Raw genomic sequence first — 25,637 nt, 5'->3', positions numbered from 1 at the left:
AGCAAGTCTACTAGCTCCTCGCATGTAAAGTTCCACTGTTACATGAAACCCAGAACCTTGTTCTGACACCTTGTGTGCATGTCAAGTGCATGTAGGTGTAGTGACTGTGTAGCACATGTATGGTAATTGGCCTCTGTGCTATCTGAGTCTTGAATACTGAGGCATGAGACATCTATTTTGAAAGCCTCTTGTTTATCATAAAAGTATACAAAAGAGTGATGAATGGAATGCTTGAATTAATGCCAGTCACTGGTAATTAATCAGGCTGCATCCCAATACATCGTTATTTTGCACACCATACCACCTCACCTGTCCGTGGTTGCTTGTCTTCCAGTTCAGGGAAGACCTGTCCTGGCAATTCAGGCTAGACTGTTTCCATTGGAGGAGGGTCAAGACTGATCTGCACATAGCTGGGTCCAAGCTGAGGTGGCATAGTATACAAAATAACAATGGACTGGGATGCGTCCCCGCATAATTACCAGTGGCAGATATTAATTCAACCAATCCATCCATCACTTTTTATGTATACTTTAGTGAGTCGAACTAAGTAGGACGGGTATGCCACGATGTGGGTCCCTTGCACAATATGTCACTGAAACCAAACTATACCTGGCCGATGAACCCTAACGTGGGCAAAACCGGTCCTGGGTTGCTTGTGTTCCGGTTCAGGGAAAACCTAGCCTGGCAGTTTGAGCTGGGTAGTTTCATTTGGTGCAGGGTCAAGACTGATTTAAATATGGCTGGGTCCAAACTGAGGTGGCATGGAATGCAAAATAACGATGACCTGGAATGCGGCCAAATTAATTACCAGTGGCTTAGATTAATTCAAGCAATCCATCCATCACTATTTTTGTATACTTTAGTGTGTCACTCGAAGTGGGGTGGGTATACTCAGACGTGGGTCCTGTACACACTGTGACTCAAACCAAACTATCCCTGGCTGATGAGCCCTAATTTCTCTGAAACCGGACCTAGGTTGCTTGCGTTCCGGTTCAGGGAGTACCTGGCCTGGCAGTTTGGGCTGAACTGTTCCCATAGGAGCAGGATCAAGACTTATTCGCATAAGGCTGAGTCCAAATCGAGGTGGCATGCTGTGCAAAATTTTGATGGTCTGAGGTGCTGCCCAAGTTTTGTATGCTTTAGTGTGTTTACCTAGTTATACCATGGCACAAGATGGAGAGTGAGGAACAGACAGTGAAAGTGTAGTGCCTGCATTCTTGTAGCTGAAAGGTGGAGACCCAGACACTGTAGTGAGGGAGGGAGGGTGGAGACAGGGCTACATTTAGAAATTCAGTGAGGTCCTAGCTAGCAAAGAGCTTGTGATTCCTCCTTCCTGAGCTTTGCCAATTGGGAGGTGTTAAGACTGAGGGGTGGGACTGCAGTTTCTGGTGAGGACGTTTCTAGGTAGGGCCTACCTTTTTGTCTGTCTACCTACTGCTTCAGGAATGCTTATCACAGCCAGGTGTACAGATCTCAATCTTTATTAGCTCAAGTTGTGGATTCTCCTGCAAGGAACTAGTTCCTCTGCTGTTAGAGCTGTTCCTGTGCACAAAAGCTGTTCCTAGGGAGCAGCATGAGAAGGAACATTTGAAAGAGAATCAACTCAACTGGTTCTGAAACCTAAGATAGTGGATTCACTGCACAATGTTTATAATGGTGGGATTCAGAACATTTCACTTTTTTATCAGTCCCAAGTTCTTCTTGATCAAGGAAATGGTGCTCCACACAATAGTTGAAGAGATGCTGTGCAACCAGGTCTTGTGTCTTCCTGACAACCAGTCTACCAAGGTGAGGGGACGTTAGCTGAACTTTGCATTTTCAGTAGGACAAGATGAGGGTCTACCAAATTTGCCTATTAGCCTGCCTGCAGAGAGAGAGGAAAAGTGTACTTCGCACTGCAGGACGGGAAACTGTCTAGGAGGAGATGCCTATTGTGTCCCCGGTGTGAAGAGTACCCAAAGAAAGCTGATTTTGCTCAGAGAGCGAAGCAAGGAGTGACTTGTATTGAGAAAAGGTTCACACCCTGGTTGCTCGGCGCAGTTTCCATTTGATCTGAGCAAGACTTAAACCGAAAACGTATCCTGTGATGCCCAGCAGTTTGACACTGGCTTAAGATACAGATGCTACTCTGCCAACTCTTTGAGTGACAGCCGTGTATCGGCTAAAGCCGTAAGTCCTGAGCAGCCCAGACACCACAACTCCCAGAAAGACACCACGCCAAGGGATTTGTCTTGGAGGGTGCAATTCCCATACAAGAACACCTTTATGCAGCCACCTTCGTGTTTGGTCGCCGCTCAATATGAGTGCTCCCGCACAGATCTGCTGAGTGAGGCTGTAAGTGCGGCCCCTGCAGCAGAAAAGCCACTTGTGTCGGGCATCACCCTAAACCGTACCTGCGAGAAAGCTTGAACTGCTACAGTAACCAGCAGATAAAATATGGAGATTAGCATGCACTGGGGTCAACCGACGAAACGCATGCTGACAACTATGCCGCGCACGCTAAGACTTTTTGCCAAAGGGGAAAAGAGACATTACACAGAATTGCATATTTGATGTCTTAGAGTATTTGAGCTATCAGCACCTTATCCACCCTAAACCCCTGGTGTGTAGGGCACTACAGATACAGTATTTTAGTCATATCTGGGGGATGGAGTAAACCAGTAAGACGGGAGTAGCACCCCAGTGTTTTACACAACTTAGATCGCAACCCTGTATGCCAATTCTGTTGAATTATGTAGTGCTTAGTTCAGCTGTCTGTTTCCAATACTTCCTTTTTACATAAAAAATAAGCACTAGGCCGAACATTACATTATTGTGTCTGTTGGTTGATTATTGAGCTCTGCGGTGTGGACCCCAACACTACCTCCCTGGTAAATTGATGACTGCTTGCCCTCGCTACCCTGAGAGACAAGTGCGGAAAGGGTTTTTTAGGGCCCAGTTTGGAGAGCCATAGTCATACGCCTGGCAACACTGGCAATGACCACACCCACTATGGTTTGCTGGCAGTAGTACCTGTTTGACCTGTGGCTCCCAAACGGGGTCTGACGGCCTTTTAAGATTGGCTTTTTATTGATAAAATACGATAGGCCTCTTATAGTGCAAAGGTCTGGCGAGTTCATCATTAGGTTGTTTGGGGTTGATTTGTTTTAAGTTTAATGTTGGAGTATGGTTTGCTCATTGTGAGCACAGTGATTCAGCACATCTGAATAAGCACATACAAATCATACGAAGAATACATACATTAAATTCTGAATACCACTCCCACATAAGTGGCATATCCTATGTTATGCTGCCTTCCCATACTGTGCTCCTCAATCTGCCTGTAAAGGCAAACCCAGGATTTAAAATTCAAATAAATCAGACGTACTAATGCCTACAGGGATGCTTTCACAAAAATCGAGTATACAGCTCCAGGATTTATTTTTAAGCAGTGAGCCGTAACAGACTGATGAGTTGAGGTTCTCACTCTTGCCTTTTAGAGACAGCCTAAAGAGAAGCGGTCCTATACTTAAATTTTACTCAAATTCATTTTCCAAAGCTGATTTTAGATGGGAATTGTCTAAAAAGCCATTGCTAATGCTGACAAACGTACAAGTTCGCTTGTGTTTTAAAGAAGGCTCAGTGCGACCTACCACAAAGCGCTGATTTTCTGAGAATGGCGTTTCCACCATGATGGTATAATTTCCATTTAGAAAAGGGGGTGGTGATGAACAGAGTGTCTGAGTTAAACAGACCACTCTTACCCAGTCCAAAGATCAGGGCTTGATCCATCACCGTTATTTATCTCACTGCCCCATCCCAGCTCAGAACCTGGCTATATGCAAATCAGTCTGTCCCTGGCCCAGTGCATCATGGGAACAGGGCAGACTAAACTACCAAGCCAATTCTTCACCAGAAAGGAGACAAGCTACCGGGGACCGGTTTCTGGCATTTCAGCCTTCTTCGGCCCGGCTTGCTTGAATCCTGATGGAGCAGTGAGAAAGGGACTCATGTCTGAGTATACCCTGCCACACCTATAGTGGCCAAAAACGATTTAGAAAAGGGGGTGGTGATGAACAAAGTGTCTGAGTTAAACAGACCACTCTTACCCAGTCCAAAGATCAGGGCTTGATCCATCACCGTTATTTATCTCACTGCCCCATCCCAGCTCAGAACCTGGCTATATGCAAATCAGTCTGTCCCTGGCCCAGTGCATCATGGGAACAGGGCAGACTAAACTACCAAGCCAATTCTTCACCAGAAAGGAGACAAGCTACCGACAAGCTATCTCTTGACTGGGTGAGAGCTTTCTGCTTAATTCAGAGACTCTGTCCCTCACCACCCCTTTTTGTAAATATTTTTGTCCACCCTAAGCGTGGAAGGGTATTCTCAGATATGAGACCCTTGCTCATTGCACCATCAGGATTCAAGCAAACCGGGCCGAAGACGGCTGTAATGCCAGAAACCGGTCCCCGGGAGCTTGTTTCCTTCCCAGTGTAAGAATTGGCTTTTGTAGTTTGGTTTGCCCTGTTCCCATCATGCACTGGGACAGGAACAGACTAATTTGCATACAGCCAGGTTCTGAAACTGGGATGGTGCAGTGAGCTAAAAAACGGTGTTGGATCTAGCCCTGATCTCTTGACTGGGTGAGAGCTTTCTGCTTAATTCAGAGACTCTGTCCCTCACCACCCCTTTTTGTAAATATTTTTGTCCACCCTAAGCGTGGAAGGGTATTCTCAGATGTGAGACCCTTGCTCATTGCACCATCAGGATTCAAGCAAACCGGGCCGAAGACGGCTGTAATGCCAGAAACCGGTCCCCGGGAGCTTGTTTCCTTCCCAGTGTAAGAATTGGCTTTTGTAGTTTGGTTTGCCCTGTTCCCATCATGCACTGGGACAGGAACAGACTAATTTGCATACAGCCAGGTTCTGAAACTGGGATGGTGCAGTGAGCTAAAAAACGGTGTTGGATCTAGCCCTGATCTCTTGACTGGGTGAGAGCTTTCTGCTTAATTCAGAGACTCTGTCCCTCACCACCCCTTTTTGTAAATATTTTTGTCCACCCTAAGTGTGGAAGGGTATTCTCAGATGTGAGACCCTTGCTCATTGCACCATCAGGATTCAAGCAAACCGGGCCGAAGAAGGCTGTAATGCCAGAAACCGGTCCCCGGGAGCTTGTTTCCTTCCCAGTGTAAGAATTGGCTTTTGTAGTTTGGTTTGCCCTGTTCCCATCATGCACTGGGACAGGAACAGACTAATTTGCATACAGCCAGGTTCTGAAACTGGGATGGTGCAGTGAGCTAAAAAACGGTGTTGGATCTAGCCCTGATCTCTTGACTGGGTGAGAGCTTTCTGCTTAATTCAGAGACTCTGTCCCTCACCACCCCTTTTTGTAAATATTTTTGTCCACCCTAAGCGTGGAAGGGTATTCTCAGATGTGAGACCCTTGCTCATTGCACCATCAGGATTCAAGCAAACCGGGCCGAAGACGGCTGTAATGCCAGAAACCGGTCCCCGGGAGCTTGTTTCCTTCCCAGTGTAAGAATTGGCTTTTGTAGTTTGGTTTGCCCTGTTTCCATCATGCACTGGGACAGGAACAGACTAATTTGCATACAGCCAGGTTCTGAAACTGGGATGGTGCAGTGAGCTAAAAAACGGTGTTGGATCTAGCCCTGATCTCTTGACTGGGTGAGAGCTTTCTGCTTAATTCAGAGACTCTGTCCCTCACCACCCCTTTTTGTAGGTACAATTTCCATGACACTATACTTATTTCCCTTGTAGTTGCAAAGCATAGAATGTTTTTTGAACATGCAACCAAAAATAAGATTGCGCTGCAAACAAATTGACCAAGAAAGGCCGAGAAAGAGGCATCCGCATGGTGCAAAGTATTTGAGAAGTAATAACGGAACTAAACTTATTGAAAATATTTGTTCTAGTTGTTGGTCTTAAATATGAACAATAAAACAAATAGTTTTTTGCATGACCTGCTCTTAAAGTTATGAGGATTGTACTCCATTATAACAGGCTCTTATTGGACACCACTGTATTGAATAATGGTAACCCGTTGAGGTGCCCCACACCTGCACCAGCTTTTCTTGAGCATCCTTGGGGTATGCCACTTGTAGTTAATGTAGGTTTTGGGACACACATGCAAGTGCCTGCAGCGATACTGTGCCCATGGATAGATGGCTCTCTTTTAAGATGGAGCTTACTTGATTTTGGACGGAATGGGGGGGGGGGGCATTACGAGGTTCAGGGTGTGGGACCCTGGTCATCATAGCTTCTCCTTGTCAGCACGGCAGATACAATCCAGACATGTACTGCGAACATATAAAGTATGTCACGCTGGCTAGTGGGATACTGTTAATGGCAAATATACAACTTATGGAGGTTATTATTAATTATATGTTTTGGAATCACTCTAGGCCCCATTTCATTGGCTAGAATGGTTGGCTCAGTGTCAGGTATCCGTATTGAAGCTCGCGCAGCCTTACACGTTTGGATTGCTTGGCTCACACCCGAAGTATGCGTCATTGTTTTTAATTTCTCCAATAATGCCCCCTTTGACGCGTTGTTTGTTTTAATTTCTTCCAGGGCTGTAACCCCCTTGCCAAGACCGGCCGCAGCAAGCTGCAGAATGAAAGGGCCGTGCTGAACCAACAGATCATGAAGGCCATGCGCATGAGAGCCGGGGCCGAAAACCTGCTGCGGTATGTTCCCACCCTCGCTGCTCTATTCAGTGTCAGCAGCAAAAGGCTCCCTTTGTTCTCCACCACTGATGTGCCTTGGTTCCCAGCCCAGCCTCGGAGCCGCGTCCAGGGCTCCCTGAATGAAACTGTATACAGGATCCGGCCCCAGCCCCTCCCCCGCTCTTGATCCAAAGTCATCTGTCATTTCTACCTCAAGCTCTGTTATAAAGTTTGATTAAATATGCAGATATGGCGGCCAGTGCATTCAGGTAGACTTGTGTCGGCCGACTTGTATGGAGTGTGAACGGAATCCCTTTCTAACTCTGGGTGAAACTGAATCCAGCCACCTTTGTGCGGTGTGTGTCATTTGGTAGTTTTTCTTCCCTCTTTGTACCTGGCAGGGCTCTGTTACTTGTCCTTTGTTTGTGTCAGTGTATCGTTTCTTTTGCAGGTTGCACTTTCTGCTGTGTCTGACATTGGCACCTTGCAGTGCCCCAGCGGCCACTTACTGTAGTCTGTTAGTTTGCCTGTCTATCGAGTTAGTGATCAGGCCCTGTCTGCCGTTCACCGGGATACCGTTGAAGGGCTGTCTGCCACCCTTGGGACTGAGATACCTGAACCTCCTTCATCGGCTGACTGCCGGTGCTCACACGATCACACGGTTGTTCTTTCCTGCTGGGCCTATTTCCTGCAGCAGATGCTCTCGTGAGCGCTATTATGTAAATACAGGCGTTCAAAGTAGATTATGCCTCAAGGATGACTCAGTGAGATGAATGCTCGCTGTTCGTCAAGCACTGATCTCCAATTCCGGCAAAGCCGACTGAGTCTCCCATCTTTCATTTAAGTGGTAATTTGACGGCAAATGAACTGGGAAATAGGAATACTGACCGCTTCGCTGTTTAAACATTCACCAAAAGCATTTAAAAATGACATTGAAAACGTGTTGGGGTGAGCAGAAATGGAGGATAAAAGACGACAGGGCATGGCTGGTTTGGTGTTTGTTACAGAGAAGCTTGTTTTGCCTCGCGCTCTTTGGACCCGATGTTTAGCTGAAGCCAGGCCTGGGGTTTCATTGGTTTGTGCACCTATCCAATCATTTTTGGTCTGTATCCCCTGTCGGCGCACACAGTCAAAACAAACCCGTAAAATGAAATGTGAACGCAGCCCATTCCTTATAGTATGAGTCTGGAAACATAGGCATGATGTCTGACCCACGGTCAGGGGCGGAATCTGTGGCTTTCATCGCACATCTTCCTTTAAAGCACTGTCTCCCTTCACCACTGGAGTAAAAAGATGAGGGGGTTGAGTAAAGGGGGGTCATTTGGGGTTATGGTCGACTCGAGTCCGAGTCCAGCAGTGTTCCAGTTTGGACATTGTACTACTTGATTAAGGTGTGCAGGAGGGACCTGTGATCCAGCCATGGAAGCCACGTTGATGCCCTGAGATTCCATGCTTTCGCCAGAACAGAGGTCACTGGCATTGCTACATCCCTTGACCCCGAGGCCCTGGATCATTCCAAAGATGTATCCGAATCGAAGGCGGGCTCCCACCCTCCAGGATCTTGATGTGTAATATGCATTTACGATGGAGACTAACAGAAGGGCGGGCCAGGTGTACGTGATCTCCTTATGCCCTCTGGTTCCTTCAGAGAGCTGATTACACCAAGACTGAACCAGGCATGTTTATCTGTTAAGACCACAGGTTATCCTAAGCAGCCAGTACTCATAAAATATGTAGGGCTGCATGCTGCCAGCCAGTACACTTATGCAATGGTTGACCGCAGATTCTGGGGAGTATCCCAAAAATAGCAACTGGACTTTCACATGCCAGTTCGCAGCACATTCACTCCTTCCTCAAGATGGCACGCAGACTGTGGTGCTGGATCCAGGTGAGCTCTTGAGTGCGGGAGAGGTGATTCATGGGAGGCGGGTGTGCACATGCTCGATGGTGGTAGCAGCACCTCACTGAAGAGGTATGCAGCACTGGGCACACACAGTAAGCCTTCCCATCCAAGATGGGTAACCGTTGCTGTAGCATAAAACTGCGCCATCAAATCACAGATGCCGGCAGGAATCGCCTACATGGGTGGCGCATTCACAATTAAACAATGAGGCAACAAATGATGGTAGAGGGAATACAGGGAAAGCAATCTAATCTTGAGTAGCAGAGACCATTGACAGACAGTGGAGAGGTGTGGCTCACTGGTTAGAGGCGGCAGACCCGAGTGCAGAGAACGGCCCGGGACCAGGGTTCGATTCCCGACGCGGCAGGGTCTTGGATCAGGATCAGCGGACTGATAATTCTCGCATCGGTGCCTACTCCGCCCAGGGAGCACACTCGGCAACTCTGGGCATTAGCTTGCCTCATCTCCACAACGGCCCCACACAAACGCCGGGGATGCCTGGTTTCACCTTGGAGACCCCCAGGAGGGACTATCTCACAGGGAAAGCCAGGACGGGTTCCCCAGCGGTCTATAGCGCTACGAGGCCTCCGGGTAGCAGTGCGCTTTATAAGACACAACAATTTACAATTACAATTACAGAGAAGCGTCCGCACCCTATGGGGCAGAAACCTGCATACAGAAGTATAGTGCTATTGGCAACTCCCTGCTTAGCAGTAATTAGTTGCGCTGGCTGACATAAATAGTCCACACAAGTTTTTGGCTGGAAACAGTTTGCTGCAGGTTTTATTACATACAAGGAGTATGCCAACTTGGTTGGTTAACTTAGGGGCAATCCAAGGGCAGACAGTAGTGACTAACCTAAGCTGCCCTGCCCACCTGACGAGCCAAACTGCACAGTGGCCAATCCAATCAGTGATACCATTTATGTGGCTGTTATCCCCCTACATATCCTGGAATACCAGTCCATAACTTTTACTCACCCCTTTTCAGGAGCGGAGCGTAACCAGGCAAGCCTCCTGTTGCTCAGGCTTAAAACCGCCCGAAGGACTAGCGGGGCGTTCTCGTTTCCAACCAGGGTCCTGCCATAAAGACTCCTGGAATTTTGGCATAAGGCACCCTTATTGTGCTCCTGAAAGGGTACCCCCTCATACCAGTCAGCCTCTGGATAGCCCTGTAACTCCACCTGCAACACAAATGTATACATTAATACGTTCAATTCAATCACCCAGCCCTCACGCTGGCACACAGGGTAAGTGGTTGGGAGGGTGGCAGCGTGTCCAGTGGGGAACAAAGAGGGGGGGCCAATGGGAGGGGGCAGGCATAAATTCGTGTTCCCAGCCCACCGCTCACCGAAAATGATGCCACAGAGGTGCTAGACCCGAGGGGGGTGGGGGGGATGGGGGATCTCCTAGAGGAGATGGTCCCAGTGACCAGGCGTGGAGAGGTGCCTGAAGAGGCACTAAGGGGGCCACCCTCTTACAGGGCCCACTGCGTGTTCCGCGGGCAGCCGCATAGTGCTGATATCGGCAAGCCCCCGCTTAGCAGTAACACAATTGAAAGTGGTGTTTCTGTACTCAGTACATTCGTACAATCGCATCACAGATTCGGTAGCACTTAGAGAAAGCCATTCTAATCAGTAGACCAACTCGTATCTGCAGTGCAGTGCAGCATACCTTCACTGCTTGCCTTGACCCTAGAACGTGGATTAATCAAAATGTTACATAAATGGAAAAAAGGTGCCAGCCATACAATTAACCACCAATTGGATAGCAGGTTTGAAGCTATCCACATTAATTCTAAGTAAATGCAAGATTACACTGGTATTTTTGAGTGGAGGGGGGTTATTTGCACTGTGGTACCACCCACTTAGAAGAAACAAGCATTGGCCAACCATTTAATCTCGCTTTGTCCATGGATGTTTGCTGCCAGCACTGGCTTGCCAGTTGGGTGTATGGCTATTTTCAAGTGTTATTTAATGTACTTCAAAGAGGGCTACCAGGCTGCTTCTCTAATCCATGTGATGGCCATGTTGGAGTGGTATGAAACGAAGTATACAAAATTTGATTGTTATACCATTCCAAGATATCCATCACTTTGTGTCTTGATGAAATCAGACCGCCATTGTGGAAGTGCATAAAATAACATTCCAAGATGGCCGTCTTCTGCTGTTGGCTTTCCCCGTACTTGTGCCACAGTTCTATAAGCATTAGCAAACCAATGCCGGTCAGTGAATGGGCATTACTACGTAGGTTGTTGGAGCGAGATAGAGAGATAGACAGAAGATAGGGGAGAGAGAGAGAGACCTGGGATATCAGCAGGCGTCTGTGTTGGCAGAGTAAGAAGGGTGGTGGAGGGAGATGTGAGAAAGCAATTTGGAGCAATATTGAGGCTGTGTGGGGGGTTGGTACAGAGGATGATTGGGGAGCTGGTGGATGAATAGAGGGGGGAGATAAGGAGAGAGACACACACAGTGACACATATAGAGAAAGAGGAGTGAACAGGACATGCACACCATGAAAAAAATAGTTCCATGAAGCCAGTAATAGATGGATACATAAAACCAGTCAAATATCAGATTGAAACCAAAATGCCTCAAGTGCGGGACAGTCACAATAAAGAGGAAAGCCACAATCACAAGCTGGGATTTGAAGCAAACTAGAAAGCCATCCAAACATGAGCACGGGGCAGATCCACAGCCAAATCCAGCTATATGTTGAAGCATTGGCTACAGTGCTGCAAAAAAAAAAAAAAAACCAGAAAGACACAACACAAAACGTGAGGAATGGCAAGTGGATCATTTCATAAACCTGCTGCTGATTTAATTAAATCTTGTCAACTGTTTGGTCCAAGGGAGGTGAATCTACACCTTTCATCACAAAATGTATTTAAATCGATTCCCATGTTTTAAGACATGTTTACGAAAGCAGAGTTTTGTGGCTAAAGTACAACTAGCTGTTTCTGAACAGAAGTGCCTTTATATTGTGGAATTCTAGTGATACATAATATATGGCTTCCAGAACTCTGGCGCAATTGCTGTGAGAGGTTTGCCAGTGACTGTGATTGTGTGGTCTGTTCGGGAATATCCCCCCCCCCCCCCACCCCCCGTTAAGGATGCGTTATGATGAGACCCGATCAGTCAAGCTTCAGAACCTAGCCATTCTTTTTCTTTAAACGGTAGAAATGTAGTGACATTAAGTTGATTACGTTTTAACCTCTGCACATAGTCCACTTTGTTTAATGTTATTGTAGAAAGATACATATCGCAGAGAAAAGTGTGAATAGTTTCTGTGGCTTATACTTTTCCATGACTCTTTCTTTTTCTGTGACTTTTACCCAAAAAATCCCATGCCAGAATCTAAGCCATACTGATCACACCACATGAGATCGCCTATGCAGGGAACTCTCTAATTGACTCTTCACCTAACTCCGTGAGATGGTACTTGATATCCTTTCGCTTTGGCCGATAAGTATGTGCCGTGCTGACAGCTGGCTGGTGGGTGAAGGAAGTAAAACACTTGGGACAAGGGTATAGGAGTCAAACGGGGACCACAAGGTCTTTCAAGAGCCCAAGACCTGGCCATGGCATCTCACAATCTCCGCAACACCATTTCAGCCTCAGACTTGTTCTGTGAGTTTCCATCTGCTGGATAGACATTCTGCAGCATTATAGTGAAAAACGGTGCCCAGTCCTGGTCACTCCTGGCCTGAAAGAGACGTAAAGATGTCTTAGTGATTTGGGAGATACCACAGGCGTATCTTTGGCTTATTCAAGAATTGTTGATAACCCGAGTTTGTTTCCTGTTGGACCTCTGTACTCTGGTCCCAAGTCACCTACCAGCCAGCAGCCTCCATAATGCTTTTGTTGCTTTGATATAAAAATTATCAAATTAGTGATATTGTGTGACGTTGTGCACTATTATTTTATTATTCACATTACGTACTGTGTTTAAGTTAAATGTGGTAAAGTTTCAGACACGTTTTATAATCATTTTTGAACGCTATGAAACCTCTATTTTCCAACCGGGTTTCAGCAGTTAGCGGACGATAGATTGGCTGTGTGGCTGTATTTTGGTTCAGTGATGAGACTTGTTCAGTTTAGTGGTGGAGCATTCAGAAGCCAAGGGTCTGTAACCTATAGTGCTAATTGCCCCAGTCTTTCCACCCCATCACCTTCGATGTCTTCTTAAAAGTGTCTTTCGGTCCTACAAACCCCTTAAGTCTCTTCGGCTAAATAAGAGAGAAGTGTGACTTGGGACCGACACACCATATCAAAGGTTCTGAGAGTACGTGCTTTTTTACCCACTGAACAACTGACATTACAGTGTGCCAAACAAGTGACCATATAGGTTATTGCGCAATCCTTATTCTGCACTTCCCAGTGCTAGTGATTTATTTCACAGTAGTTAGAAAAGTTATTCACATTGTTCAAAACAACATTTCATCATGTCAGAGAGAGAGACACACACGATTTATCAGTGTAGTGAACTTGTGGGAACATAAACTACATAAATAACACTGTGACATGTAAAGTAACAAAGTCAACATCTATATACATACACATGTAAAAAGCACAACATATCAAAAGAAAAGTAAACGCCAATCAGATTGGCAGAGTCCTGCTAATATTTAGGCGGCACCAGTCCTTATGTAGCGCATAGAAACCAGGCGGACCAATAACTCCGCCCAAATGCCCCTTAGGACGTGGACTGGAAAGGACCTTAACTGTTAATGACTAGGATTCCCATGTCTTTGTTTATCCATGGTGCAGCTTTGTTTTCAATACTTCAACTTCTGTGGAGCAGTGGGGATGGATCCCTCAATAATTGGAGAGCTGCCGTCATCGTTAATGTGCAGTCTGAATATTCATTATTTCCCTTGAATGTTCTTGATAAAATCCGACCTTTCGTCAGCAACAGTTCATGCACATGTCCTCAGCGGACTGTGTTTCACGCGCACTTGAAATTGATTGTCTAAGTGCAGACTAACGATTGCGCAATAACCTATCTGGTCACTTGTTTGTTACATAATAGGGGGGTCCAGGCCAGGTAGTGACAGGACCCAAGCCAGTGTTTGGTTTAGCCATTAAAGTGTGCCAGGCAGGCAGACCAATATGGCGAAATTCAATTGCTTGATTTTTCATTATCTATAGCCATAAAATTACGCCCATGGACCGAACTATTTCACCTGAAGCATGAGCCCATTTCGTGTTCATGAATTTGTGTTACATTATTTTAATATTTTAATCCCTACAGAAACGCAAGCAATTTGTTCTGGATAACATGGATCCCGTGTATCAAGCCTTCCGTTGAGGTCAACATGTCATTTGGACATGGTAAACACCTAATTGTAATGCACAAAAGGCGTGGTATTGAGTTGCAATGGATTGTGTGTGGTCCAGTTTTTAATGATGCATGCTTTCTGCTGTGTTACTTTGCAGTGCTGTTTTAGTTTGTCTTGCACCTTGCATTCTGAGGTTGTGGTGAGAAAAGGTATAGGAGTCTGCACGGGCTATAGCTTCCTCCCACCTCTTTATCCGATTCAAATGAGCAGGTATAGTTCCGTGGGACTGTGAGAGCTGACTCCCAGTTCAGCAGTGCAGTTGTGACATCATGGTTGCAGGCACATGTGATTCATGGCTACATTTTCAATGTTTATTCAGGAACATTGAGTAGCTTTTAATATTGCAAACTGACCTGTGATTCCGTGAAGAGTTTGCCTCCTAAGAAACTGCAGTGTTTCTATGTGTTTCATTAAAAAAAACAGGTGCTTTTTTACAAGCCCATTGCGCTCCGGTGCATCACTTTTTTGAGTTAAGACCCATATCTGATGGACGGAATGCGGAACAAATCAAACATTCACCCCCAGTCACAGATCTGGGTTTAATCCATTGTTTTTTTGTTCAACACGCTACCCCAGTTTGGACCCACCATATGCATATCAGTCTGGACCCTTCTCCCCACGGGTACCATCCAGTCCGAGCTGTGGCCAGGTCCTCCCTAGACCTGAAACAAGCATCCTGGGATCAATTTCGGGATATCACCCCTCATCAGCCAGGCTAGCTTTAATCTAGTGGCACATTGAGCACGGGGCCCACGTCTTGGCATACCCTTCCCACTTAGGGCGACAAAAGCAAAAAGAACAGATGATTGATGGTAGCACAGGCGTGGTGAAGTGCTCATTGGGCCTACTGTTTATCGTTTGTGGTAAACGCTGCAAACTATCTAATTCTTCTATTGATAAGCGCTGTTGTAACTTCTATCAAACAAATGAATCTCCGACTTCTGCTTCAAAAAGTAGAGCTAATGTTTGAGAGCTGAGAGATCCACTCAGGTGCCTGCCTGTTATTTGCTTCATAGCTCTTGAAATCGGTAGGTGCTGAATAATCAAAGGCAGCACAAAGCAGCTATGGCAACACCCTCTTGGTTTAGAAAAGCTTTTAGCACTCTCCCTTGAACTCATTTTAATTTTGCTGTTGCTAGGATCTTCAGTAAGGGAATTACAGACTGTTGTATAGCACAAGCCGTATTAAATTGTTGTGATGCCTTTAATTAGTGCAGCATTAGCCATTTCCCAACCTGTGCCTGAATCCTAGATCAGGCACCCTGGCCCTGTTTGTGCTACAGCACACTTGTAATTAGGTATGTCCGGATTAGACTGGACAGTGCACCTGCATAAAAAAACAAGCATTTGCAATGCAATAGGTCTCGTATTATTAAAGTTTGAGCTATTGGTGCTGCATTATTTGGAAATGCCAATAGTTTAAACTTTAATAATGCGAGACCTATTGCATTGCAAATGCTTGTTTATATTTGCCTATGTGCTTCTTCAAGTATGCAGTGACAGGCATGTGGTAATGCCTGCACAGGTAGCTGGACAAATTGGAAAGTATGCAATATACATTTCTGTGTGGCCAAATACATTCAAAGTGGATCCATCTATTGCTGTCCTAGCAACTTATATGCATCTACATCAGCCACACATAAGCTATACATTGTGGGGCCTTTTAAGAAAAGTATTTATGTGTACGCAAAGTAGTACTCTTGTAGTATTATTTCACATAATATAAAACACCTTTGTGAAATGGCCACAAAACTTCTAATCTAGAAATATTCAGGTGATATTCATATACAGTTAGCAACAACAGAAATTACTGTGCCTTGTTTGCTCTTTTACTAATAGGGAGTTGGACAATGAGGTTCAATTTACAAAGGCATTTAGGAGTACCTGAGCAGTACTACATGGGTATTACTTCATGTACTCCTAAATGATTTTGTGAATTGTTCACTATTCCTCACTGCAAAGGGCAGGCATAGAAAGAAGTATATTCTCTCTACTGAAGCCTGTTCTGTGGCTTTACAATGCAAGTTGTATTACAAAGGAGAGAGAGGAATGTCAATCCTGTGCTCCTATTATGGGCATCTCCCTCTGTCCATCTTTAATAGAAGGAGAGCAAGCATGTATCCACTTTCACTGTAACATTAAATTGTGAATGATACCACTTCTGGTTCTCCGGAAGGCCCTCGCTCACCAACCTGGTTGGTGACATGCTGGTTGGTGAGTGTGGGCCTTCATAAGAACCAAAAGTGATTTCATTCACGAGTTAATGTTTCAGTGAATGTGGATACATGCTTGCTCTTCTCATATTATTGATACACTCCTTTGTTGCTTTCTGGACTTTGCTCGAGGGGAGTAGGAGTGTCTTCACTGTTCCCTTCGTCTCCTGTTGTTATACACATCTTTAATAGAAGCCTCTTTTATTAGCCTTACCCTGTGGGCGATAAGAGGGCACTTGTCTCTAAGCTCCAACCACCGACTGAATCGTGATCGAGAACTATACAGACAAAAAACACACCACTAGGCCATGGTCTTCATTGCCAAGAAAAAAGTTCTATTGCTAAAATATACAAACTCAAATGCATAAACTAAGAAAAAAACGTAATACAATAAATGAAATACATAAATAAATTAAAGATCTAAAACTGCAGGAGCTTAGTAGATATTGGTACAATGCAGGTATCTGAGACCCAGAAAGTAAAGTCATTGTGGCTACACATGTTTCTGCAGCCTCCCTGGCATCCGAGACTGGCTCAGCCCGTCACAAAGCTGAGACTAACCTTTTGATTGTATGCAGTCTAAATTAATCGAGAATATGAAGCAGGACCTCCGACCCTAAAGCAAGCAGGGACAGTTGGCTCGTTTGTCTGCGTGAGATGGATATAGGGCAGTGCTTAATTTGAGCCGGTGTTTCTGGTGCTCCCGCACATAATTGTCAACACCGCACACATGGCAGTGTGCCACATAGCACATAGTGGCGCTGCTCATCTAATTTAGAGAAGAACAGTTGTTTATGAATATCTGCCTTCCCCGCTGTTTCTTTAGCACTGAGGACCTGGAATAATCTAAACTGTCGCACTTGCAGGAGAGCAAGACAGTAGTGTTGGTAAACCGTATTCTTGCCTATGTTGGGTGAGATTAGAAGAACTGGTGCTTAAAGCTTTAATAAAATGTTCGGACACTGAGGCCCTTTTCCCGGCCATTAATCTGCTTAACGTTTAAGCAGTATTGCACCCTGCAGAGGGTGTTAACCACTGTTTAGTTGCTGCCCCACAATTATGTTCCCAAACTGAAGGTGAGAGGCTGCATGAAGGCAATAACACTATTAGCATCCACCCCACTAAACTCACCCAAACCCTGCAAATAGACCCACCCACTGCCCGACAAACACAGCAACTCGTGCCAACAAAGCCAACCACAGCACTCCAACCAGGATGCGAATTGTGCTAAATAAATGTAAGGACCGTATTCTACTTGAGTGCGCTTACTTCTCTTTATTTTTCTGTTGTAGTTATAAGCATCTCACTGAGGAACGTGCCCCTGGCTTGCGAGGCGGGTGCCCCAGGGAGCTGTTTAGTTGTCGCCGCACTGACACTGCAGGGAGACTGGAGCCGCTGCGGGTATTTACAAGCTTTTAGTAACTGAACACAACGTCTTTATGTTTATGGGCTGCAGGGGGGACTGAACAGGCGTTCCTGCTAAGCGTGAACACAACGGGACACAGTGTTCAGACGAGACCTCACACAGACCGGCCCGTCGCTACAGAGACACGCTGCGCACTTTACCTATGGTATAATCGCGTCACCCGCGCTTTACTTTTAATGTTTTAAGTAAAGCGCGGGTGCCGCGATTATACCAGAAGTAAAGAAATAGATGTTTTTTCTATTTCTTTACCTTTGGTATAATCGCAGCACCCGCTTTACTTATAACATCAAAAGTAAAACATGAGTGCCGCGATTATACTAAAAGTAAAGAAAAACAAGTGGTGCGCGCATCACGCCTGTGTCTGGGCACGATCATAGCTCCTTCCACAGCCTATTGATTTCTATTACGCGCTTGGTGCGCCTAATAGACACCAATAGGCTGTGGGAGGAGCTATGCGCGCACCTCGGGCCAATTGCGTGCAGTCTTTTAGAATAAGATGCACGTAAAGGCCAATGGGGGAGCTGAAAAGGAAACGCACACTCACAAGCGTGTGCGATTCCTAGGTCAGCTTGATTTTCCCGTTTTTTTCACTTACTAAAGGTCTCGCGACCTGCGCGAGCACTGCGCAGTGCAACGCAGGTCGCGAGACCTAAAAAGTAATACATGTCCTCAGCTCAGGCGCAAACTGTTGACAGTTGGCAATTGTGCTGAGGAGAGCGCATTAGTGAAAGTGAAGGCCTCTTCGTATTTTACTGGAGGCACACCAGCTGCTGTAAGGGTTCTCTCTGAGTTCATATCACCACCCCTAGGGGTGCCCTCAGGGGAACACTGATGGTGCTCCACCTTTATACATTTTTACAGTCATCACATCTTCCGACATGTTCTTTGCTTCTGCATCCACGTCAGTAATATGGCACAGGCACAAAGGCAGTGTATCCCCTCATTTGTTTCCTGCAGCTCGTATGAACATAGGGGCAGACCTTTCGACCTTATATTTGTTTTAACAAAGGTTCCACCCGGTCTTAAGATCAAAGTAGATGGTTTATTTTCTGCTGTGGCACACCAGCTTACTGTGGAAAGATAAACAGAAATCACTAAATACAGTTTTATTTGAAATTATGCTTCTTGTTTCCTCTGTTTTGGCCCCCTCAAGTAAGAAATGTCCCCATTGTCTCCCACAAATATCCATCCCTAGCCCTTGCCGGTATAGAGGTTCCAGGCAAATGAGTACTATGGGGATGGTGTGGCAAGGCTGCTGTGCGTCCTAATGCAAATAAGGAATATGGCCATCTACCTCGAAGTAGAGGTGCAGTGGGTCCCTCACAATCCTAGCTCCTGTTGCCAGTGTACCTGCTGGTGGATAAATGGACGAATGTTCTGTTAAATTACATCACTCTGATATTTCTAACAAGATCATCATTTACAACAAACCTACTTCTGTTTCGTGAGTATTCTTTCTTAAATTCCATTATTGGTGTCTTACTCAGACTAGCCTTATCACCTTTTGTGATCAGAGCCTCACCCTGCTGGCAAACGTCGACATTCTGGAGCTTTGTTTGCTCTACTGGGTGAGGGTGTGCTAACCACTCTGTACACAGCACTGGAGGCTCCAAGGCCCACTTTCACCTGACCACTCCCTCGGCGAAACTGAAAAGTACAGAGGATTTCCTAAATTAAAATTCCTGTGTCAGAAACATTTTTCTAACAAGAACACATTGACATGGTTTCAAAAAGTTGATGCCAATGAAAGTAATGCCTCACACGTTAAGAACACCCTGGTTAGAAGAAAGTGTTCTCCTTGGCACCTTTGCCACAAAAAACAAAAACACTTCCCTGCAACGTGCTGAAAACACTCCACACGACGTACATACTCCCTCTGTTAAGATTCCTCTTATTTCTGTTGTTCACAGCTCACACATTACCAAGGCAAATAATGACATACCGCACTCAATAGGCATATACTGGGCGCCATTCTACTTACATTAGGATTCTGTCAACAAATGTACACTCGTAACATTTACCTTTTGTGACGTCCAGGCTGTTTAGATTGTGTGAGGCGGAATAGGTTCTTACCTCCAGCAGGGCGCTGGTTGTTTGCTTTGCTCATGCATGAGCTGGCTTGTCTGGAAGACAGCCCATGCTGTTCTCACTGCGGCAAGCATTGGAAGAATAGGGCTTGTGCATGGAAGAAAATCATTTTAGCCTTTTCACAAAGGACTGTGGCTGGTGGCAGTCAAGCAACGGAGCCTGGAACTCTGGAGAAATGCACACGACTGAAAGACGCAACACATTTCCAAAGTTGAGCTGCTGTGCATGGAGATACGGGGCCTTGGCCAATACTAGAATTAGAAAAATTGTACTACGGCAACCCATAAACTGGGGGTCAAGATGTGGCAGATGAAAGAGGGTGGAGTCATGAGCGGTGGAGCTTCAAAAGCAAGTTTGATAGTCAATTTATAAATTAATTTAAAAACAAAGGGCCTGAATGCGATCTTGGCGGATGGGATACTCAGTTACAAAGGTGACAGATATCCCGTCGACCGTATTGCAAGTTCCATTGGATCGAATGGAACTTGTAATACGTCGGACGGGATATCCATCCCGTTTGTGACCGAGTATCCCATCCGCCAAGATCGCAAGCAGGGCCCAAAAATCAGCAGCATGGAAATTGGCAAGAAAGACAAACGTGACAGCAAATCGGTTCTAACGTACTTAATTTGTCACAAAGAGGCTGCATTTTAAAGTCTCTACCAGGAATAAGACACCGGCTGCCGGGAACTTTGTGTCCAGCAATTTTGAGGGGATTATAATAACAGTAAGATAACTCTGGTGGTTAATGCAGTTTTGACCCATAAAGTAGCGTAGAGGGTTAATGTGCCTGCTGCAAAGCGCATCGTGCAACAGGCCGATGTCAGATTTGTATTTTATAAAGATATGCAAGTTGGCAACTTCTTTTGACACAGAAATCATTTTGCTACTTCCAGTTCATGAATTGCAATCCTTCTAGTATAGCACAGCGATATGTTTACCAGCATCATGGGCTGCAGGCAAATTGTAAGTCCTGGGTTTAGATCAATCTGTTGTTTTTTTAAGATTGCAAAGAAGGGCTACGGTGTGAATAAAAAAAAAAAGTCTTCTTTGTACAGTCAACCCCCATCTTTGCATTACATTTTATGTCCTGGCTTTGTTTTTCTCCCAGCTGTTTGCCCTTAACAAATAATATTTACAAGTATGGGCGATATTGATTTACACACTTGCATGATTTATTTTGTCTCTGTGCATGATGTAACGCGCTCTGATATTCTACACTGGGATGAGTTGCGCTATAAAAGAACTAAATAATTAACAAGCACTTGCATTGCAGTCAGTCTCGTCATTGGGACCTTATGTGTATTTAACTATGCAGCACATTAGCCTGGTTGCTGAAACATCTACTTTTTTTTTAATATGGAGGGAAAGTAAGCACCAAATTGCGTGACATGCCAGGTATGGGAACACATGGAGAGAAATATTGCCTTTCAGCGGGAAATGGTGTAGTTCAAAGCTCTGTTTTTAATGTAAAATCAGAGCCTTCAGTGGTCATATCACTGAAAATACAGGAATTGAAAAAAATATTGTCTACGGGTGCTTGTGGAAGACCATTTCTATGTACTGGAATCTAGAGAATGCTTAAGTGATTCTGGTATTTTACTGAGCTCTGCTGGTCGTTTTCTATCAAGAAAGTTAAATTGAGGCAGTTGCCAGAAAAATAAAAAAACAAGAAAAGTTCCTCAGCAGAAAGCAATTCTGGTATTTTACTGACCTCTACTGGTCTTTTTCTATCAAGACAGTTAAATAGAGGCAGTTGAACAGAAAAAAAAGCCCTGAAGCGGAAGCAGACAAGTCCTAGGGCTGATCTCCAGAGCCCACAAAGTACATACACATATAACTATATAATAAAGTATATACAAGAGGTCTTGAGTGCTCGACCTAATAAATTCGTAGGTGCCATTTAAATCATTACAAGTGTAACTACTCAATCATACCGATACATCTTGCATTCTTACAGTGCATGCACATCTCTTACATAGGGGAGGTTAAACATAGTCCAATACCTGCCTCCAAGTGATATTTTCTCAACATGTGAAGGAATTATCTGCGCGCCTTTGTTTCCTTCCATTGCATTGGCTTCTAGGTGTTTGGCTTCCTAGGACTCCCAACCAGGATGATACTTGAACAAAAGATGGGCTGATAACCCTTAAATTCAAGCCTTTGTGTGTGTCTGATTGAAAGTAAAAATAAGAAAACCCCATCGCTGCCTGCAGGTTGCTCCACCGAATGGAATGCAGACAACTTGAGGGCACTGCTCAATTGTGTCTTGCTGTTAAAAAACGACACCAGGACAAACTCAGAATATTTCCCTGGGTCAGCCAGATCCCATATATGGCCCAGAAGTAGCTACTGGAACTGGGATGTGGTGCACTCACCCTACTTTCCAGCACTGTCTTGACTTAAAGTTTTCTGGATGGTATACTCCAACACACTGTGGCAGACATCTTGCCCTTGTTATTATACATTCCATAGGCTATATTGCACCTGTAATACGGCGGACAGGACTCCCTTCATGTTTGCCACAGAGTATACTGTGTACATAACTTTTGACAAAAAATACACTTTCAGAACAGGAAGTTCGAGAACTATCCCTGGGGTGGGGCACAGAACTTGGCAGGTCACCTGACACAGCATTTCATAACTCTTCAGTTGGGGTAATTGAGCTAGCATCTTTTTTAGTGCTGGGGCACGGGGCAAGATTACCTTAAAGACTGACGGTCTAACGGACCCGTTATGAAAACTCTCAGTGCACAAAGCATGGTGTGCTTTAAAAAAGTCTCTTTGAAAGGGAAAAAGGAATCGTGAAATAAGGGAGTCTGAAAAAAGGAGAAAAGAAAAGGAACGTGATGTGGGAACTTGGGCAGAAATAAAGGTACACTTTGAAAAATAGAAATTATGTGAATAATGTAAGGAGGATCTAGTTGAAAAAAGTAAGAGTCTCATTACAAATGCCCTTTAATATTCTTCATTATTTTCCTATCAAAAGAATTACCATTAGCAAGGGCCACAGTAATTCTGGTGTGATGAAGTACCGGAAATGTCATTCTGTTGGAAAATAAAATGCAGCATTTGACCTTTCTGTGTAGAATAGTGCATGTTTCTCCCCAGTGTATACTCTGAGATTACGGCTGCAATCTGTAATCCTGATAGGGCTGGTAAGGCCTGTTGCCAGCTCTATCTGGATTATAAGGGACAGTCATAATAATGCCCTATGACAAAACATCTGCCTTACAGATGTAATGACAGTTTAGTATGTACTGAGATAAGTGCTGTTAGAAGTGAGTCCGGCATTAGCTGGAACTGAGAGTTGTTTGCCAAAAATCTGTCTGAATTGTATAGCAATTCCTCCCCCCCCCCTTCCCCCGCCATGACCCTAATCAGAATGTTTCCACAGCAACCTTTTCTGTGAAGAACGTCTAGATTTATTCTTGCCTCCGAACCCCAAACATGTCTCCTATTATAACCAGGTTTTGAATAACTACACTTGACATATAATTGTAAAACAATGAGTACATGCTCTCTCAGTATCGGGCATATCATCTCATGAAGTAGGGTAAATGAATAACATTTAGCCTAAGAAATAGCCAAATCGCGTCTGGCACAGAAAGACGTCTGATCCTATGGCTGTCCAACCTGTTTTGAAATCTACCAAGCCCAGACATTTCTAAACACTAGACACCTGATGGTGAAGGCCTTCACCCCTTATTACCCAGAATTCCCTGCATGGGTCAAATGTGGGCTATGAAAGCAGAACTTCCCACATTTCTGGGGAGGACAATTCTGGAATTTGTTGATAACCACAAAACTCCCTCCACCCATTGTTCACACAATTTTACCAACAGAAGCATATGTGTGGGTGGGCCTATTGTATCCGACGGGAACACATCAAATCTGTGACAATGTGAACTCAATATGGTGTCAATGTGGTCTACACTTGATAACTATTTTGGCCTACTCATGTCCTGTGCAGTAGTCTCATCCACACATGGGGGGCACCGTTTTTTTTAAAATCAGAAGTGTGGGAACATTGGATTGTAGAACTTTTGCACTTTACCTAAAGTTCTGAAGTGTTCAGTGAAAGAAAAGTGAAGACATTGTTTTTTTGTTTATTAACATTTGCAGAGGAGTCGGGGTAATACATGTGTTGTGATTCATGCAAGCCACATCACTGTGTTTCTAACTTTCATAAGTGTGTAGCTTGGTAGGTTCTCCGAGTTGCCTGTTAACTCCAGGTCCAAATACTGCTGACTTCTCCCTTCCGTCAAAACATTCACTGATTTCAAATGTGTGGATCCCTTCTCAAATGATAGAAAACCCACAATCTGATAATCCCACGCCCAATAGATCTGTGTGGAATACAGATGTATGTCATGCCTTTGTGAAGGTTGATTTATGTGTGAGGAAGATTAAAGGAACTACCATAGTTTGGAAAAATAAATCTGACATTTGTCATAGTCTGTGCAAACTCCTGGCCAGCCAATACGACTGTTGGGGCTCTGACACACAGTGATAGAAGCTTTCTAAGATCTGTAGATGTTGAAACTATGTATCATTGTGGTACATACAACCCAGGAGTGAGACCTGCGACCGAAATACAGGTATCCTAAACTGGCATTTACGCTTGGAGTTGCATTACAAATGTGTAAAATGCACAGCATCCTGTTTATTGCCTGTGGGCACCATGACAACATAGAAAATCCATAGATATCTGGTATGCCCATGCTCAAGAGACTCAGGAACAAAGCTGGGGGTTAAGCTGTAGTAGGGCTATGTTCCTGCACAAGGAAAATGGGAGGTAATCACCATTCTTGAAGAAAAAATATGCTAAAAATCTGTCAAACATCCTATTTGGTATGGTCTCCCGCGCCAGTCAATCACAGTGAGAGGTTTGGCTCCCAGAAATAGAAACCTTGGGATGTGTAGGCGTTAAAATGTGTGGTCATGGTATGTTTCCATACAGTCAGGGTACATTTTGCCAGGATATAATTAATTTGTCTCGTCACCCTACACTCAAGAAAAAAAAACATTTACATGCAGAGAGACTCTGGGTCAGCCCTCTTCTGCCTTTGGTCTCGGGGTGTCCTTCACACTCTGGTTCCATCCATAACAGAAATGGGTCCATCCATAACAGCATACAGTCGGTGGGTCATTAGGTTATCCCACTTCAGACATTGGCTCTGATTCCCTGTTAGTTGTGGTATTTTTTCTGGTGGTATTTGCACATCTTCCTGAAAATGAGTGTGCTACAGTGCCAGAGCTGGTGAGGGAGTCCTTTAGTTTTGCATTTTCATCTTTCAGAGCATACAGCAGCTCACCGAACAGTGCTGCCAGCCTCTCGGTAGCCACTTATTTCATCTGCAGTGCTCTCTCTATCCTGCGCACCACGGTTTCTAAACCGGGTGGCCATAGTTGAAGTATATTATCCATTGAGTATCCTGGATTTACCATTCCTAGACGGTCAACACTTTGTCCTAAACATGGTGGCCATGTTGAACTATAAGCCAACGACTAACAAGGTACAATACGATTGGAACATGGCTGCCCACTTCTGTGTTTGATTTTATTTTCCATTGCAAGCATGCACCCACGATTAGGTGGTGCTATGATTTGGTTTTTTTTCACTTTTATTCTTTTAATTTCTCTTGCATATGCTTATGGTCATATGTACGTGTTTTATTGTCGATTATGATGTGGGTGAATCCAACAATGATTCATTGGATGGCTGAATGAATGCAAGGATGAGAGACAGAGTGCTTGTATGATAACTTTTTTTTGTAAACCTTTTTGTTGGATTTTACAATTATCGTACAGGTTATATAGCAGTCGATAGTGCTTATCATTGCACAACATACATTATCAACATTTTCATATTAGATAACTGCGTGTCTATTGAGGGGGATGCCGCTCTTCGTGTGTGGGGCAGGCCTAGATGCTTTACTGTTTGGGGTTGTCGGGAGGCCTTATGGAATAACCATTCCCCGGTAGCGAGTGTTGGAC

The 25,637-nt window shown here is 44.8% G+C and overlaps 1 protein-coding gene across 2 annotated transcripts in view; it reads left to right on the top strand.

The window, feature by feature from the left end:
* RHPN2 (rhophilin Rho GTPase binding protein 2) overlaps window positions 1-25,637 on the top strand; it is a 286,819-nt gene that overhangs the window by 111,798 nt on the left and 149,384 nt on the right. For both annotated transcript variants that reach the window (XR_015302422.1, XM_086945136.1), the window contains exon 2: window positions 6,573-6,688. Coding sequence is in view for 1 of the 2 variants with exons in the window: in XM_086945136.1 (XP_086801262.1) it covers window positions 6,573-6,688 (116 nt within the window). In the remaining variant the exon portion in view is untranslated. The remainder of the gene's footprint in view (window positions 1-6,572; window positions 6,689-25,637) is intronic.

This window comes from Lissotriton vulgaris, chromosome 12 (genome assembly GCF_964263255.1).
Source record: "Lissotriton vulgaris chromosome 12, aLisVul1.2, whole genome shotgun sequence".
In the NCBI taxonomy this organism is placed as follows: Eukaryota; Metazoa; Chordata; class Amphibia; order Caudata; family Salamandridae; genus Lissotriton; species Lissotriton vulgaris.
This window is presented reverse-complemented; position numbering and strand designations above follow the sequence as displayed.